Source organism: Cinclus cinclus, chromosome 6, assembly GCF_963662255.1.
Source record: "Cinclus cinclus chromosome 6, bCinCin1.1, whole genome shotgun sequence".
In the NCBI taxonomy this organism is placed as follows: Eukaryota; Metazoa; Chordata; class Aves; order Passeriformes; family Cinclidae; genus Cinclus; species Cinclus cinclus.
This window is the reverse complement of record NC_085051.1, coordinates 11,406,664-11,421,936: the sequence shown is the minus strand read 5'-3', so window position 1 is coordinate 11,421,936 and position 15,273 is coordinate 11,406,664. Positions and strand designations below refer to the sequence as shown.

Sequence of the window (15,273 nt, the reverse complement as noted above, 5' to 3'; positions counted from 1 at the left end):
TTGTTCTGCTGTTACGTGCAGGCAATGACATTTAACCAGGTGATCCAAACTGGTCCAGATGAAGAGGGCAGTGATGACAAAGCAGTGACAGCAATGGGAATCTTGAATACTATCGATACACTTCTCAGTGTAGTTGAAGATCACAAGGAAGTAAGTAAAAATTACTTTAAAGCTGGTATCAATGTCTAAGAACACTGTAAGTCTTCTATAGGTGTAGTGTTCCTGGCATTGGTACCTGAAAAACTGTCCTTTAAAGATATTAAAACAGAAAACAGTGAAGTACTTATGCCGTAGCCATGTTTAACAGAGTATGTCACTTTACTAATGCAATGTATGCAGTAATGGAGTAGAAATATTGCCACAGTATTTCCTGTAAGAATCCAGCTTCTTGTTCACATAGTTAGAAGCAGTGTTTCTGTAGCAGGTGGAACTCTGTCAGCTCAGCTGGAAACACACATCTGATTTGATGAGGTCTGCCCTTCAAACAAAACAGATAAAGCTTCACATAGCTCCGAACATTGACTCTGCTGACTGGGTTTGCTCTCTGTGACAGAATCAATGTGGGTAAATACAGCTCTTGTGGCTGTGCTTGGAGATGGGGGATTTCACCTGCCTCATCTGCCCTGGAGAATTTTCCTTTGGGATTAAAACTCCTGTCATTTTATTTTGGTGTACTGAATGGAGCCACTTCTGTCCAGAGTACAGCCAATTCAAAAGATACTATTTCTGATTAAAATCTTTCTTGACAAAGTCAGCTACACTTTTTTAATAAATACATTATAGTTTTTTAGTGACTAAAGGGTTCGGTAATAAACTGTAGGGCTCTGAAGACTTTACTAAAGAAGCAGCAGCATACAAATTCCCAAGGGCAGAATTTAGTGCTGCCACACAATAAACCAAGGACCAGCTCAGCTCATTTACTTGTTGCTAGAGCTGCTCATCAAGCTTTTCATGTACTTGTTTTTGTCAGCAAATCCTTGCCTTCTAAATTAAAAGTCTGTGTAACAATATGCTAGTCCTGAGGAACTCAGTTTGAAAATGTTGACCATTAAACATTTATATTTAGAGACACCTCTCACAGGATGAGCAATGTTCCAAGAGATAAGGTATTTAGCAGGTTAGTTTCAAATCCTGTTCTGCATAGCTAAGACCAGAAACTCAGCCTTTACTTGTCCCTGTGCAAGGTGAGTGCCTTCAACAGCTTAATAACTGTTTTGTTAGCTATTCCATGGACTAATATGTAGTAATTTGGAACACTGACTGAATCTGTAGGAGCAGCATTTAGACTGATGGTCTCCATACCAGATGAACATCCTAAGCTAGGTTTGGCAAGTGGTTTGGTATTTGGGATTTTTTGGGGAGTTTTTTTGGTTTTAATTTTTCTGGAACAGGAAATACCTCCTGTGATTTCCATTGTTCACTCTTTATATATATATATATATATATATATATATATATATATATATATATGTATGTATGTATGTATGTATGTATGTTTATTTGCTTTACAGTGTTTTAATGGGACTGAATGGACACATAGGATTAGTCAGGCTTTTCTTTTTAAAGGATACCCTATAATGAGATTCTTCCAATACTCAAAAAACACCTTGTATTGAAAGCTATCTCACAAATCCTTAGCTAGCTCAGTGCTGCTCTTACACATTTAGTAAGAGCAGTGCATTTAGTAAGAGCACTAAAATGTGAGATATATCTAATCGTTCTTTAAAACTATATTATATATATAGAAACTGCTTTTACAAATTTTAAAATGTGTTTAATTAATTTCAACTCTGAAGTATTGAAAATAGTCCTTACCTGTCATTTTAATTTTTAAATTTTCTTCAGATTACCCAGCAGCTGGAAGGAATATGTTTGCAAGTGATTGGAACAGTTTTGCAGCAGCATGTATTAGGTATTTGTACTTCTGCTGGCTTAATTCTAAAAGTGCATGGGATTGGCATTATATTTACCTAGATTCTGTTTGTTCTAGAGTTCTACGAGGAGATCTTTTCCTTGGCTCATAGTCTGACCTGCCAACAGGTTTCTGCACAAATGTGGCAGCTTCTTCCTCTTGTTTTTGAAGTCTTCCAGCAGGATGGTTTTGATTATTTTACTGGTAAGTAAGATAAATCAGATGGTTTCATGGATGTGATTTCATCCATACAATTAATTACATCATGACTGAAATGTTAGGAAAACCCTCAAGTGAGGTTACACTTAGAAGTATTTTTATTTTGCTGTTGCTGCTACCAGACTTGTTTTGTTAAGGTACCTGGAACTTACACACTTAACTAAGCAAAAACTGTAATTATTAATACACAGATTTCAACCTGATTTTAATAGTAATTGTAATCATCCTTCTTTTTAATACAGATATGATGCCTCTCTTGCATAATTATGTTACTGTTGATACAGATACACTTCTGTCAGACACAAAATATCTTGAAATGATCTACAGTATGTGCAAGAAGGTGAGTAGATTCCTGTGTGGTAACAAAACCTGCCATCTCTGAAGAAATAATAGTGTTAAACTGGGTACTTTTTTTCCACAGCAGCTTTTGACATCTGGTCTCTAATGCATTTTGCTATCTAGCATCCTCTAAGATTCACCAAATTTAAATTTAAGGAGATTGCATCAAAATTTCAGATATATGCCTTTGGCAGAAGGGAAAAATAAATAGTACACAGTAAAAGCAGGATAAACAAAGCAGGTTTGGTGCAATACACTTCTGTACTTCTGGGCATGCAAGACAGGTTGCAAAAGGTAGGTGGATTCTTTCTTCTGGGATTTGTACCCTCACCATGGCTAGGATACACATGCTGTATATGTGCTGAACGTCTGACACCTGTTAGGTAAACAAGTGGTGTAGGGATGGAGGTGAAGGGGCAGGAATAGCAAGTTATTTTCCCAAGTTGGTGCCACATCAGTGGTGAAAGCTGGGAGCAGAATTCAGTTCGTCTGACTCTGATCAAGCACTTTTGGGCAGGGTTTCTGTATTCTACTTTCTTTGTCCAGTCAAAATGTACAATATGCAGCTTTCCAGAGTGTTAGCACCATGTGAGGAAAGGAATACTTTTTTATAATATGAGTGTTAATGTTTTATCATCTCTAATAGTAGTATGTGGGCATTTCAGTTCTCCACTCCTGTATATGGGGTGTGTTGTCTATATAAGAGCTTTGGTGAGCTGTCAGCTGTGCTGCCCATGGTATTTCCTGAGTAATTCTTTTGAAGATGTTTAAATATTACAGTGACTAACCATTTCAGTATTCTATAAATACTAGTGAATAACTCTTGCTGGCCTTTGTTTGAAAAGATGTTGCAACCAGGCCAGTTTGGGGTGTTTGTAATTTCTTGGAATGTTATATATAAAATTAGCCTGCGATGACCACTTAGTGATTGTTGTCAGCTGAGCACAGTGGATTTTAACACATGTTTTAGGTATTGCATGGTCTTCCACTGAATATCTCATTTTTGTAAATAAAACTTCTACTAAATTCAGTACATTAATGCTTAAGACAAGTTTTTCTTTTGTGTATGGAAATAACCCTTGGCAAAATGACAGCTGATGCTTTTACAGTAACTGTGGTAGGTTCAGCATCCATAGAGAGCTTGAATATTTATTCATGTAGGTTAGTTTTGTCCACTTGCAGCAGTTTTCAATCTCTAGTGGTCACACTGAGCCTTTGCTGTAGATCTGGCAGCTTCACTGATGGCTGTTTATGCTTGCATTGGTAAAAGGGGTAAATTCATACCAGCTTTTCAAAGCAAAGCAGTCTATAGAGAATATTCCTTGAGGGGATACACCACCAGTAATGTTTGTGTTTCAGGTCCTTACAGGAGTTGCTGGAGAAGATGCAGAATGTCATGCAGCAAAGCTGTTAGAAGTAATTATTCTTCAGTGTAAAGGGCGTGGCATTGATCAGGTTGGTAACAACTTTGGTTGCTAAAACTAATACTTTTAAAATACTTCATTGTGTAGTATGAATTGATTATGTGTTGAGTTTTGTTATGAGCACTTCATGTGGTGCAGCCTGTAGTACTTCAGTGTTACTCACTGACAGAGCTGCAGAGAGTTCCTGCACGCTTTGGCTCCAGAATTTAGGACACTGCAAAACTATGGTGTTTTCATGAGTCTGGAAGAGTGCCACTTCAGGAGCATCTTGGTTCTAAAAAGTTGATTAATTGCATTCTAAGTTAATTCTAGAGAATATTTAATGAAAATTATTCTCGCTCAAGAATAGAATCATTTCAAAGCTCATATCTTTAAAATAATGAGGAATGAAAATGAAGTTCCTAGAATCCAAATCGATGTAATAGAGGGACCAGGGACTTCATTATGCACATATGGCAGTTGGAATTTGAGAGATGATTAAGTTGATTTTTCTGGGCTTCCTAGTGTACACATTTTCTCTATTTTCCATTTTTAATACAGAAGATTATAGAACCAGAAGTCACATTTGCTGTGCAGGATGTCACAAAATCCATGTGATTAAATATTTTCACATTTTCATTTCATCTTTGTATCTGACTTCTGCTGTCAATTAAAAATGACTCAATTTTATGCCATCTGTGTTTGTGTGCCACACGGTTGAAGTACAGAAGGACAAGTTTTATTTTTGATTGCTGAGTGTGTAATGTTCTCACTGTCCAGTGCATACCCTTGTTTGTGGAAGCTGCCTTGGAGAGACTGACCAGAGAAGTGAAAACCAGTGAACTGCGAACCATGTGCCTCCAGGTTGCCATAGCTGCTTTGTATTACAATCCTCATTTACTATTAAACACATTGGAAAATCTTCGTTTCCCCAACAATGTGGAGCCTGTCACCAATCACTTCATAACTCAGTGGCTTAATGACGTGGACTGTTTCCTGGGGTAAGTGTTTGTACTTCTGGAGATGATTATCTGTGATAGACCTGTGTATGACCTGCTTGTAAATCATGACAAAACATGCAACTCTCCTCTTCTGTTTTGTAGACTTCATGACAGAAAGATGTGTGTGCTTGGCTTGTGTGCTCTTATTGATCTGGAGCAAATACCACAAGTTTTAAATCAAGTTGCTGGACAGATCCTGCCAGCTTTTATCCTTTTATTTAATGGATTGAAAAGAGCATATGCCTGTCATGCAGAGCATGAAAATGACAGTGATGATGATGACGAAGCTGAAGAAGATGAAGAAACAGGTATGGAGATGGAGCCTTTGATGTTGTTTTGTATGTTTCATTTTTTTCTCATGGAGATACTGAGTTCCTTTGTGGAATTCTTCTGAGTACCCTAATTCCAGAAATGAAGCTCTGTAGTAGAACACTGGACATCTTTTGACAGATTTTAAGTGCATCTGACTTACTCTCCACTCCCTCTTAAAAACCGACTTCCAGTGCTGAGTTAAATGAGCTCCCCCCTTTCCAGCCTGCACTGTATTGTTATCACTTCCACTGCCCGTTTTATCCAATTAGCCACATTTCTAAAGAATTGTTCTTGCTGTTCTCAAGATAAACCCTTTTTTGTTATAATTAACTCAGAGGAGCTGGGGAGTGATGAAGATGACATTGATGAAGATGGTCAAGAATATCTAGAAATTCTAGCAAAACAGGCAGGTGAAGATGGAGATGATGAAGACTGGGAAGAAGATGATGCTGAAGAGACTGCTTTGGAAGGCTATTCCACAATTATTGATGATGAAGACAACCCTATTGATGAATATCAGATATTTAAAACAATTTTTCAGAGTAAGTAACTGCATTTCTTTTCCTGGCCAACAAGTTACATTTCAAGTTTAGTTGAAAACTGTTGTAAACTAGAATATGTTCAAAACTTCCCAAGGGGCTTTCCAATATGTGCTTGAACCATTTCTTTCTTTGGAAAGGAGATGCCATCATTAAACTTTCAGAGCAGAGGGAGATGCTTGAATAAATTTACAGTGGTAGGGAAGAGGCCAGAAGCTGTAGGAGCATTCAAATGTCTTGAATTATGTAACCATAACAGAATATTACTCTGATTAAAATGGTAGTGAGAGAGTAAGGTTTGAGTTCTAGAACATTCTAATCAACACTTTCCTTTCTGCTGCAGCAATTCAGAACCGTAACCCCGCGTGGTACCAGGCTTTGACACAGGGCCTTAATGAAGAACAAAGGAAGCAGCTGCAGGACATAGCGACCCTGGCAGATCAGCGGCGGGCAGCACACGGTATTTGCACCCCTTCATAGCAGTAATTGCCTCCTTTTGCTTTGGGAATGCCCTGCTGGGCTCAAGAAGCATAAAACAGAAATGGCCTCTAATTCAAGCCTGATAATGTCTCCAGCAAAACAGGGTTGTTTGAAATCTCTTAAAATTGTCAGGTCACAAAGCCTCAATGCACAAACTGGGTGGCAATACCACAAGTGGGAGGAATGGTAGAAACACTTGGGGAGGTGGCCAAGGAAATAAAAGCGTATTTGTCCTAATTGCTTGGATTTGGAAACAATTGATTTGATTACCTGGAGGTAGATGAACTCCAGGTATGTTAACAAACACATCAAGTGGCTGATAAATTATTTCCTGAGATGTGATGTAGTCCAGCTGGGATAGACAAGGATTATGTGGGTGGGAGAATACTAAATTATAGAAGTAGTACTGTCTGTAAAGCCACATTATTAAGCCTATTAAATATTACAGATAATACAGATTTTTAAATCTGTAAAATGTTTATCTTTTTTTTCTAAGCGTTCCCTTTAGAGTGAAAGCCAACATCTATCACACTCTAAAGTCAAGACTAAATGTTGAGGGAGCAGTCCAGCCTCATATCCTCTCTTAATGAGCAATTGCTGCAGATGTTTCGAAACAGAAATTCACAAATTTTTCAATAAAGAGATTGGTAGTAAGAATGCACATTTAATAAGTGGTTTTTATGAGAGAATAGGCTAAATTACCTCACAAAGCTTGTTTGTGTCCAGACTGATCCAGTTTTAATGGTTATAAAATACAGGTTCACTGTGACCCCTGTCAAGCAGCAGATATTAAATGATGTAATTATGAACTGCATTTTATGGAGACAAAAAAAAGTTTGAGGGGTGTGTGTGTTTATTTATTTGTTTGCTTTGTACTGTTTTTTTCAGAGAAGTTGTAAAGTTTAATTTAAACAACCAGATCCTTATGGAAAATTTTTGCCTACTATCAGAGCACACTGATACTATATTTAGGCCATTCACCGCACATGGGGACATCCTGTTAGAAGGATTTGAAATACAGTTCTCCCTTATTAATGTAGCTTAGAAGAATTTCCATAAGCTGAGAGATTTGTCTTCTGTGGAGCCATGAGGGATTCTCCTCCCATGCTCCACTAGCCATGGCAAGATCTTTCTGGCCTATTTCCAAAGAAACAGAGCCAAAATGCAGATTTGCTAGATAATATGAGCTGTCCTGTATTCCCAGACAGATTGCAACTGTTTTCATTTAGGAGAAAGCTCTTAAGACCAACATAAGACATTAATAAGGGTTGCTATCTTGGCCTGGGAATAATACAAACCACTTTCTTTCTGCACGATCTAGACTGTAGTAAAGGACCAGCCTAAATTACCAGCCTGATTTTCAGTTGTCCATTTATTAGAGCTTGTAAAAACATGTTGTACCATAAAACCTTGTCCTACAGCAGTGTTTGAAGGCTGGTAAAACCAGACTCTTAACTATCGCAGTTATAGTGATGGTTATGTGGACCTCAGATGTCTAAAGATCTTAAGGTTTAATTGAAATTGGAAAGTGATCAACTTGGTAGTTTTCTCTCAGAATTATGTTTTGTGGTCCAGTAACCTAAAGTCCAAATTACCTGCTTGGGTAGCAGCACGTGTAAAAAGGCTTTTTCTGGTGCTTCAGTAGCAGTTTCTGCTTATATTGTTGAATTGAGATAGAACACCGAAAACGTGTGCTCTTCTTACTGATTTGACTGGAAAGCCTGTTGGTGTTAACCAGAAAGAACTGCGTGCCTGTTACCAAGTTTGTAAGTGCAGTAGTTATTCAGGCCCTGTTTCTAAACTACAGTCATGTCCAAAAGCTGAAGTGTGGGATTTCTAAAGTACAAATTCCTGTAAGAGTGGTGATAACAATATTAGAAGTTAAAATAAGTAGATGGTCAGTCCATCTGTTCTCTGGGGCCTGGCACTTTTCCACTTGGGCGTGCTGATTCCTTTGTTGGGTAGTCCCAGGTTAAACTTGTATCTCTGAGAGACTCAAAGTGGTCAGTCATAGAATCTTGGTCTGTCTTCCCCCCTACACATACACTAAAACTTCTTTTTTTTGTTTGTTTGTTTTAGAATCCAAAATGATTGAAAAGCATGGAGGATACAAATTCAATGCTCCAGTTGTGCCAACTTCATTTAATTTTGGAGGCCCTGCCCCAGGAATGAATTGAATTATCACTTTTCCTGCTACTGTGTGATTGTAGTGAAGAGCTTGTGTTCCTCCCAATAGTGGTTCCAGAACTGGTTCATGTTATCTACAACTCACTCTAAACTAATTTATGAATAGATTGGACAAAAGCCCCAGAAGTGGGACCTGATTATACGACCTGATACTGGAAAGCAAACCAGAGGTTTTTTTGAAGATAGGAAGAATCTGAATTTAAAGCTTCAAATGACACACTTTGGAGATTGGAAATCAAGAGGGGATGTCATGAAGGCAGCTTTTCTTTTTCTGAGGAAAATAAACTAGTCATGGGCTGCAGGACTATTTAAAATCTCATTTACAGTACAAGCTAGAAGGCAGACTTAATTTTTACACCTGTGGCAGTATAAGTATTTGCCCAGTTTATTTCCCTTTTATCCCTACTACTGGGTGTCTGTTCTTTTAATGTAAATAAGATAAGGTAATCAGATAGCCTTACTTAATCTTAATCATTTCCATTTATCAAGATTGTTCATATGTAGAATATTGGACACTTAATGTAGCACTACATAACTGATAAATCTGTAAATGAATTAGCACTTTCATATTGAAACAAGCCTGCTAGCCTATGTACAAAAATAGCAAAATGTTTGCTGTTTATAAAAATAAAAAAATAAGGGATGTATCGGGGAAAATAATTTCAAGTAATTAATTTAAAATGAACTAGCAGTTTTGTACCTGGTGACTTTGTGGTGCAGTCACCTCTGGTTGTGACTTGAATTCGGACATGTAAAAAGGGGTTAGTGATATTTCATTGCTGCTAAAGAAGAAATGGCAACGCCCTCCGTGTCCTTTGTTTTTTTTAAAGGTCTCACTGTACAAGCTAGAAAATTGAACAAATGTGTACTGTAAGCACAAAGAAAAGTTACCCTCTCTAAAGCAGGTAAAGGAGATGTGAAGTTCTTAAGGTCAGTTGAAGTGTATGGGTGAAACATCTACATATGCAGTCTATTGAAAACAACAATGTCATTGGCTGATCTGGGCTACAGTATATAAATGCAATTCCTCCCCCCCCCCCCCCCCCCCCCCAGTTGTGCAAAATATCCTTTTTCCAGCTCATGGTAGTGCAGGTGCACTACTCCTGCATTTCATTCCCCCTCTTTCTGCACTTGCAGCATTGGTGTGTGCTGTTGTCTGCCTCATCCAGACAGTGTATTTGAAGTTTTGCCAATCTTTCAGTTTTGAAGCCACAATTTTCTTCCTTCAAAGTTGCTATAGTAACTAGTATTTTAGCTAGAGAGGCAAAATACAGTTCCCTCTGGGACCACTATCAAAACCACTGTATGAAGAAGCCAGCAGGGAGAGGCTGTGAATGGGTTGGCTTAAATGCCCCCTTTTTCTTTCTTAAAAGCAAAATCCATTGGCGTTTGATCTTGCCTTGAGATCATAGGTATCAGGTCTTTTAAATCAAATGTTTGGGTTGGTTTTTGTTTTCCTTTTTTTTTTTTGAGGGTTTTTTTTTGTTTTTTTTTTTTCTTTAGGCTGTTTTTATATAAAAATGTCACCTGCTGTTACAATTGATATTAAACAAGCTACCTTAATTTAATGTAAGCCTCCAAAATTTAAATACAGGTTAAAAATAAACTGAGTTTTTATCTGTAAAAATGAAATGCACATATATATATATTATGATACTCAAAATGCAGTCTTCAGAAAATTGGTCTGTGTGGTGTGGTTTTTTTGCATCAGCAGAGTAGCAGGATTTGGTGGTGCTTTGGGGTTTCCTTGCTAAGCTGCCCAGCCCCACACTCTGCCTTCCACTGGTGCTGGCACTTCCTAGGCAGCAGGGGAGGGGGGGTTTTCCAGCCTCTCCACTCTGGAAAACGCTTCCCCACACACGGGGTGGCCAAGGAGGGACACGCAGCCCTAGCCCAGTACCAAAGGGACGATTGAAATGCAAAGCACCTGAGGTGAAAAAGCCTAACTAATGAAGCCTTGGATGGGAGTATCCATCCTGGCGGTGGTGCTGGTGCGAGAGCCAGGGTAGCTCCTGTGCATCTTCAGGGGATGCACAGAGCAGACCTTACCTGGGCCTTTGTGACTGTAAACTCATGGGCACGTCCAGGTGTGCTCAGGTCCCCAGGAAATCTCTAGACAGGGTTTTATTTTTGTAGAAAAAGCTGACTGTACTTACAGCATGCCTTCTGTGCATTCCTTGGGAGCACTCAGTTTGACAAATCATTTCTGAACATCTGCTTGTTTGGGTATCTGCTTACCTTTGTATACATCCTAAAAATATATGAGAACCTTTGAGGACAGATGAGCCATTTTGGGCCTTGTGGCAGAAGACACCACAGCAGCAGTGAGAAGGTTTCGTGTATAAAGCAGATGACAAAAAAAGTAGGGGGAAGTCACCAATTTTAGTGCCATTGTCAGTTCTGGAACAATTATATTTTTCAAGTCACAAGTAAAGGGAAGAATTTTATCTTGGTGTGAGGAATACAGTCTTACTTCAAGGGTGCTTTTATGTGTCACTAGACTGGTTAGCAAGGAGCATCTTTTTTAAGAATGGATCTAGAACTTTGCTTTCCTTTGCTCCAAGAAATGTATTTATATAAATTGCAAAACAATTTTGCATTGTTGTTGGTGGTGATAGCGCATTTTGTGATGCAATATATCAATTTCAGTGATACACTTATGTCAAATTAAAAACTGATCTTCCTTCTAGAGCTTGCACTTGTCCATTCCATTTTCAAGGATAATGCAACTCTAAAGGAAGAGCTGGGAAATTTAAAGCCTCTGTTTTTTTTCTATTATGGAAGATCTCCTTGGATTAATAAACATCTAAAGCAAATCCTTATCTTCACTTATTTCAGTGTGGTGTTTTGAATGTAGCTCTATCCTTACAGTAGAGTCCTGTTCAAGTTGCACAGCTCTCAGGTTTGTATTTCCCTCTCCAAAATATTTCTCCAAACAAATGTTAGAAACAACCAGAGCTCTCTTCAACTGGGTTAAATAGAAAAATAGGCAGTTTTTAAAAATGCTGACATACTGGGTTCATTTAATTATTTTTTTTTCCTTAATCATTGTCTTCAAGGAATTATTCATGCATATCAGCATAATACAGCAAAGCCCTGTTCCAATCTGTAGCCTAGGACTGTTACTGCAAGATCTATCAAGTCTGCAGTGGGGTAGATTACTGACTACCTGCCAATAAACATGCAGGTGATTTTAATTATGCCTAGTAATGGAAACCTGGTAAGTTTTATGGGTTGATTTTTTTTTTTTCCTCTGTGGAATCTTCTACATACCCAGAATGAGCCACCTGGAAAAGCCTTGCCTGCTGCTGATTATCCGTTACTTTTCAATCAGTACGTCCCTTTATCTTAAATGGCATGTCACTGGTTTGTGTATTTCTGCTTTTTATAGCAAACTGTTGGGGCTGGATACATAAAACACTTCAGATCGAGAAGCACAGACTTTAGTATTGTACAGAGATGTTAATAAATAATCTCTTAAGACAAGGGGAGTTGGCAACTGAGAAACAGGATTTTATCTTGGGTATTTCAATGCTGCCATACCTTGAACCAAACTGATGGCAGCAGCTTGTACTTGGCTTAAAATTTACAATTAGGAAACAATACATTATGAAAGAAGAACTGCTGGCCCTTAGGCCTGTTTGGGAATTAAGTATTTTGACTGTTAAGAATTTTGAACTATCATTGTGAAGGAAAATTGAAATTTTCTTAGATCTCTCATGTTCAGGAAGATGCAGTAAATGCATCAGAGGTGGTCTTACTGTCCCATCAATGGGGATAATTCGTGTCAACTGCGCAATAGGGTTTCCTGAAAAATCACCTACGGAGTTAACCTTAACACGCTTTGCTTGCTTTAGACAGGGAACTGTTGCGACTATTTATTACACGTTTCCATACCTAAAAGATAAACACTCCCAAGCAGAGCTTTAAGTACGGCGTCCTCCTCCCTCAGAGCCGGGCTGGAATGCCAGCCGGAGATAATGCGGCAGGAGGCCGGGAAGGGAAGGGCACAGCGCTCACTGTCCCCGGCCCGGCCATGCGGCCCCGCGGGGCCCAAGGGAGAGCGGATGGCCCCGGCCGAGCCAGATCCGCTCCTCAGGGGCCCGGCGGCCGCTGCCCGTCCCTGCCCGTCCCCGCCGCCTCAGGCGCTGCCGACCCGCGCGGCGCCGGCCGGGGGAGGGCAGGAAATGGCGCCGCTCCCCGCTGGCGCGCGGGCGCCTCGCCGCTCGCTGCACAAAATGGCGGCGGCCCCGCGCCCGGCACAGCCGCGACGCCATGAAGCCGCGGGGCGGGGCGGCGGGCGCGCGGCCAATGGGCACCGCCGCGCGGCCCGCAGGCGGCCAATGGCGGGCGGCGGCGGCGGCGGCGCGCGCGGAGCGGCCAATGGGAGCGGCGGAGCAGGCGCTGCCGGGCCCCGCCCGCGGGGCGCGGGGCGGTGCCGGGCGGGCGGGCGGCGCCGAACGGCCGTTTCCTGTCCTGGTGCATGGTGGTCGGACGGAGGAATTGTTGGAAAATTTCTCGGCGAGGTTCGTATATAAATGTGCTTTTACCCAGTGTGCCTTATGCTCCCTCCGCCATCTCCGGACGGGGCCGCCGCGCCGCGCCCGCCGCGCCCGCCGGCGGTATTCGGGGAGGCGGGCAGGGGCAGCGGGGCGCGGGCGGCACCGACCCGAGCGGCAGAGCCTCGGCGATAAAGCCGCTCCGCTCGGCGGGGCCCGCCCGGCCCCTCCCCGCCCGCCGGGCCCGCGGGGGTCCCCCGGGCCGCCCCCCCGGGCCCGCTCGGCGCTGCGTCACGGCTGGGGGGTGAGGGGGGCGCGGGCCGGGACGCTCAGGGCCCCGCGCCCGCCGTGCCTAAATCGTCGGGGCTTATATATTTTTTGCATTTTCCCCGTTGTTTGGGTTGGTTTTTTTTTTGTTGTTGTTATTGTTTTTGTAATTTTTTTTTCTTTCCCTATTTTGAGAAACACACGGTTTTTTTTGTCCCTATTGTCTTTCCAAACGCGGTGTTTCCACGCTGCCGGGCGCAGAGCGGCACTAGAGCGGCGCCGGCCGGGCCCGCGCAGGCTCCGGGGCAGAGCCCGCTGCCCGAGCCGCGGGGCTGCGGCGCGCTCCGGCCGCGCTCTCTCGGGAGACGGCCCTGGCACTGTCCGGCCTCCTGAAATCCAGCTGGTTTACAGCATCTCGCTCACCTCGCCAAAATGCTAAAGCGTTTTCGCCTTTTTAATTTTTTTTTTTTTACTGTTTCTCTTGCCCTTTTTTTTTTTTCTCTAGAACTTCTCAATAGAACGGGATAGCGAGAAGCTGCTCCTCTAGAAAAACGGCCTGCAATAATGCAAATATTTTTATTTTGTTTTCTGATTAGGCCTTATTTGTGATCTTTTTTTCATCCAGATAAAGTTACTTGACTTCCGTGCTAGTTTAAATTTTCTCTTAAAACAAGACTGCAGTTTAGCAGCTCTTCTTAAGTCTTAAAGTTTTTTAAGGTTTCATTCTGAACTATCCTAAAATTGCTTTTGCCATCATATGCGGAGTGATACCAGTATTTGTAAGCAGTGTTATTTCTAGTCCAGTGACATAGAAACTGCAACCTTACAGTCCTTCAAAGCAAACAATTCTTGCTTTATCGAGACTGCATCAAATGTTGTCTATCAGCTGCCTTTGCTGACTGTATACCAGATATTTCTTTTGTAGCTTTTAGGTGATGATAATTGAAAAATGAAATTAGATTGTCTTTAACTAGCATTTTTTTAACATACACGTGGTAGATCAATAGCCTGTCCTACTGCTTTAGAATGGCAGAGTACGATGTAACTGTGTTTTCATAGCTTGTTTCTTTGTATTTCTGCATTAATGCCTTGAGCTTTCAAGCTGTGTTTGTGTCAAAAGCGATTTGTCTGTATCACTGCAGTGAAGGAACCTCAGGAATATGTGGTCAAATAATAGATGATTGCTTTGGTAATGGATTGCAGCTTAAATGAGATATAAAAATAAACATTTTGAAAGAGTTTTGGGAAGTGTATTTCAAATTGATTTAATAATTAATTTAAACTGTTCTCGTAATTAGTATTTAATTTATACTACCTTATCTGAAGAAGAGTAATTTTGGCTTATATTACAGGCTAAAACAAAGCAAATAGTTAAAATAGTGGAAAAGGTAATTTAGGTAAAAAGTCACACTGAATTCACTGTCTTCATTCTTGTGTAGCTTTTGATGCTTTTCTCAGAGGAGGGAGGCACAGCGATATTGAAGTGACTATATTCAAGTGACGAATAGTCCCTGGTAATGACTGCCAAAATTAGGCTGTAAATTAGAGGTTTTTTGTTTAGAATGTCTCCAGTTGTATGCTGCTTCAGCTCAGTGGACATTGTGGTGTCCTGTACTGTGCAGGAGAAGGGAATTGTCAGGAGTTTGAGCAGTGGCCAGCTCCAAGTGCTGGCTGCTGTCTCTGTGGTGCTCACCCACCTCTCTGGATGGGCACAGGGATGAGGAGGGTTCCTTGCCTTTAGTTTGGTCAGGATGGCCCTGTTCACCCCACGGGATGTTGGTCTTCCCTTGCTATTGCGTGAGAGTTTTGGATTAACACAGTCTTGCCATAGGAGAGTTTTGGATTAACGCACTCTTGCCATAGGTGGAGTCTTTGAGAAGCACTAATACGTTTTGAGAAGTCGTTAGCAGGCACCTGTGAAGCAAATTGTTTTCCAAAGGGCTTGGCTGAATTTGGATGGGTTTTTACACACGCAGATAATCAGGACAATTCTTCCAGCTTCAGACTTTGCAATGGCCAGGATGCAAATATTCATGAAGATGGTGGGACCCATCTTGGTGCTCTTGCAGTTTTTTTTTTTTTTTTCCTGTCTGCATTCTGACTTCACCTGCTTCC

The 15,273-nt window shown here is 41.1% G+C and overlaps 2 protein-coding genes across 7 annotated transcripts in view; both read left to right on the top strand.

The window, feature by feature from the left end:
- The window catches only part of IPO7 (importin 7), a 35,465-nt gene extending 23,467 nt beyond the window's left edge, over window positions 1-11,998 (top strand). Inside the window, exons 16-25 of the mRNA XM_062494321.1 lie at window positions 22-150; window positions 1,846-1,912; window positions 1,991-2,116; window positions 2,374-2,471; window positions 3,830-3,925; window positions 4,654-4,874; window positions 4,977-5,182; window positions 5,522-5,728; window positions 6,069-6,185; window positions 8,285-11,998. Coding sequence (XP_062350305.1) covers window positions 22-150; window positions 1,846-1,912; window positions 1,991-2,116; window positions 2,374-2,471; window positions 3,830-3,925; window positions 4,654-4,874; window positions 4,977-5,182; window positions 5,522-5,728; window positions 6,069-6,185; window positions 8,285-8,382 — 1,365 coding nt within the window. The 3' untranslated portion in view covers window positions 8,383-11,998. The remainder of the gene's footprint in view (window positions 1-21; window positions 151-1,845; window positions 1,913-1,990; window positions 2,117-2,373; window positions 2,472-3,829; window positions 3,926-4,653; window positions 4,875-4,976; window positions 5,183-5,521; window positions 5,729-6,068; window positions 6,186-8,284) is intronic.
- Window positions 11,999-12,852: 854 nt separating this feature from the next.
- Window positions 12,853-15,273, top strand: part of ZNF143 (zinc finger protein 143) — a 37,476-nt gene continuing 35,055 nt past the window's right edge. For all 6 annotated transcript variants that reach the window (XM_062494184.1, XM_062494185.1, XM_062494186.1 and 3 more), the window contains exon 1: window positions 12,853-12,918. The gene's annotated coding sequence lies outside the window, so the exon portion shown is untranslated. The remainder of the gene's footprint in view (window positions 12,919-15,273) is intronic.